A 2,129-nucleotide genomic window follows, 5' to 3' on the forward strand; every position below is an offset into this window, starting at 1 on the left:
CAGCTGACCCTTATTGAGAGAGTCACTCAATATTTACAATTTCATGTATCAAATAACATGGCATAAAACTCCGTCCGAACCAACTTTATTTTTTTAGGCTGATAAATTTTTGTTTTTAACTAACAGGCATTTATTGTCAGCAGTTTTCCTCTCGAGGTTCTCAAAACCCTGTTGGGGACGAGCTTTCAAATCCTCTTTCTCCCCAGCAGAGACTTTGGATCAGACCACCAGTGCTGAAACACAGGGTTTGAAAACCACTTTTCACTTCTAGGATCAACAACCTGGAAACAAAGGAGTGCAATTAAAGTTAATGTCCCACATGGTTTAAAAAGTAATTGTGAATAGCTTGGAAACCTGACATTTCAACTGTGAATGTAGTTGATTTAGTAACAACAAAAAAGTAACAATCACATGAGGACGCTGCAGTCATATGATTCTTTTGCATAGTCAGTCACAGTTTTGACTTTGATTTATGCTCCCTCTCCTTTCTGCCAGATAATGAGGGCTTAGTTTAAACAAGCCTGGCATCCCTAAGGTTATTGCCTTCACCCCTTTCCTTGGCTGGCAGTAGGAGGGAGGGCCGACTCCAGCCAGGAGGGTTCTGAAGCGTGGAGTCGATATAAGCAAGATGCACGGAACTGGACATCAGAGCCTGCGTTACTCAGAAAAATGCTGGCTGGGGCACTCTGAGTAGTGACAATAACTTGCACAGCTAATATAAAATGCTAGAAAAATGGAAGAAATTAAGAACAAATAAAAAAATTAAAATTAGTCACAGTTCTAGAATCTCCTTCCTTTGGGCAGTCTCTTCATTCTCTGCCTGGGATTTACAGACCTTCACCTGCCCTGCCCAAAATATAAATGGTTTAGTATTGCACAACTTGCTGGTTTCTTGCTAGTCTTGCTTGTCTCAGTTGTCAGTGGAATACTTTGGGATCACCAAAACCACTACTGACCTCCAGTCTTGAGAACCATACTTCCTTCTATGCTGTGTTGTTTCCCCAAAGCTTGTTCTTTGCTAAAAACAAAACCAAGAAACTTCACGGGGCTGCCAGGGCTGCAACGGAAGTCAGTCACTGCCCTGCCTGCAGAAGAACACCTGGGCTGATGAAGCATGTTGAACCTGAATTTGAACCACTAAATGCAGCGTTTGACGGTCTGCCTGCCTGAACTACCCTGCTCCTCTTCAGCCATTGGTTATACCTCATTATTAGGCTGGACAGCAAAGTTTATTTTTTCTTTATTTCCACATACCATGAGGTATATACAAAGTATTTGTCTGTGTGTAGGTCATGGCAACTTGTGAGCTAGATATTGACTAGCCATCACTACATACAGTCTGTGATTACAACTCTAACCATGTGCACATCGTATTATGCAACCACGGTCAGACGGTACACGCATGTGCCTACTAAATGTTTAAGTAACGTTTTCCTAAACAATCGATTCTGATCAGCAGACACGTCCAGGGATGTATAGAATTGGCCAACCTCCATTTAGTTTACTGCTCTTGCCCAGCATGTGGGGAGAGACACATGGTTACGTAGTGATGGGTTCATCAAATGCAGTGAGCTGTTGCAGTAACACTTGTAAATCAGGCTGGGGCAAGAGTTAATTTGGATTTCTGGGAATAAGCGTTCCTATTTTAAAAACAAATTAAGCACAAAAACTTATCATGATGTAAAACTAGTATAAAAATGCCTGCGAGGGAAATGGTGTGGCTTTAAACAGGTCTCTCAGAAATCCCAGGGAATGCTGAAAGCAAAGAGAGTGAGTCATAAGCACATGAGCTGAAAGAAGCTGAAGACAAAATCATGCATCTCTGCTTAATTCTATCACATGATGAATCCTGGGGCCCTTCATTTAATCGGAGAGCAGAGCAGCTGAGAAACTTCATTCTCGCTTCTCAGCAGGGACCGGAGGAGTTACCGTGTGCGGGCACTGGGCACTCTCTGCTCCTCTCTGCACACTGAGCTGACACAGAGTCTCAGGCACCATGAGCGGTGTTTGCCACCACCTCAGATTCCTGCTCCTGGCCGAAGCGGTGCTGTGTGCTGCCACCACACGTGAGTGCTTCCTTCACCCCGTCCTCTCTCCCTGCGTCCGCGGGTTCAACATCCCAAGCCACT

The 2,129-nt window shown here is 44.1% G+C and overlaps 1 protein-coding gene across 1 annotated transcript in view; it reads left to right on the forward strand.

The window, feature by feature from the left end:
* The first annotated feature begins 1,996 nt into the window (after positions 1-1,996).
* GPNMB (glycoprotein (transmembrane) nmb) overlaps positions 1,997-2,129 on the forward strand; it is a 16,510-nt gene continuing 16,377 nt past the window's right edge. The window contains exon 1 of the mRNA XM_010144312.1: positions 1,997-2,066. Within this exon, the coding sequence (XP_010142614.1) occupies positions 1,997-2,066 (70 nt within the window). The remainder of the gene's footprint in view (positions 2,067-2,129) is intronic.

This window comes from Buceros rhinoceros, unplaced genomic scaffold (assembly GCF_000710305.1).
Source record: "Buceros rhinoceros silvestris isolate BGI_N320 unplaced genomic scaffold, ASM71030v1 scaffold42009, whole genome shotgun sequence".
NCBI lineage: Eukaryota > Metazoa > Chordata > Aves > Bucerotiformes > Bucerotidae > Buceros > Buceros rhinoceros.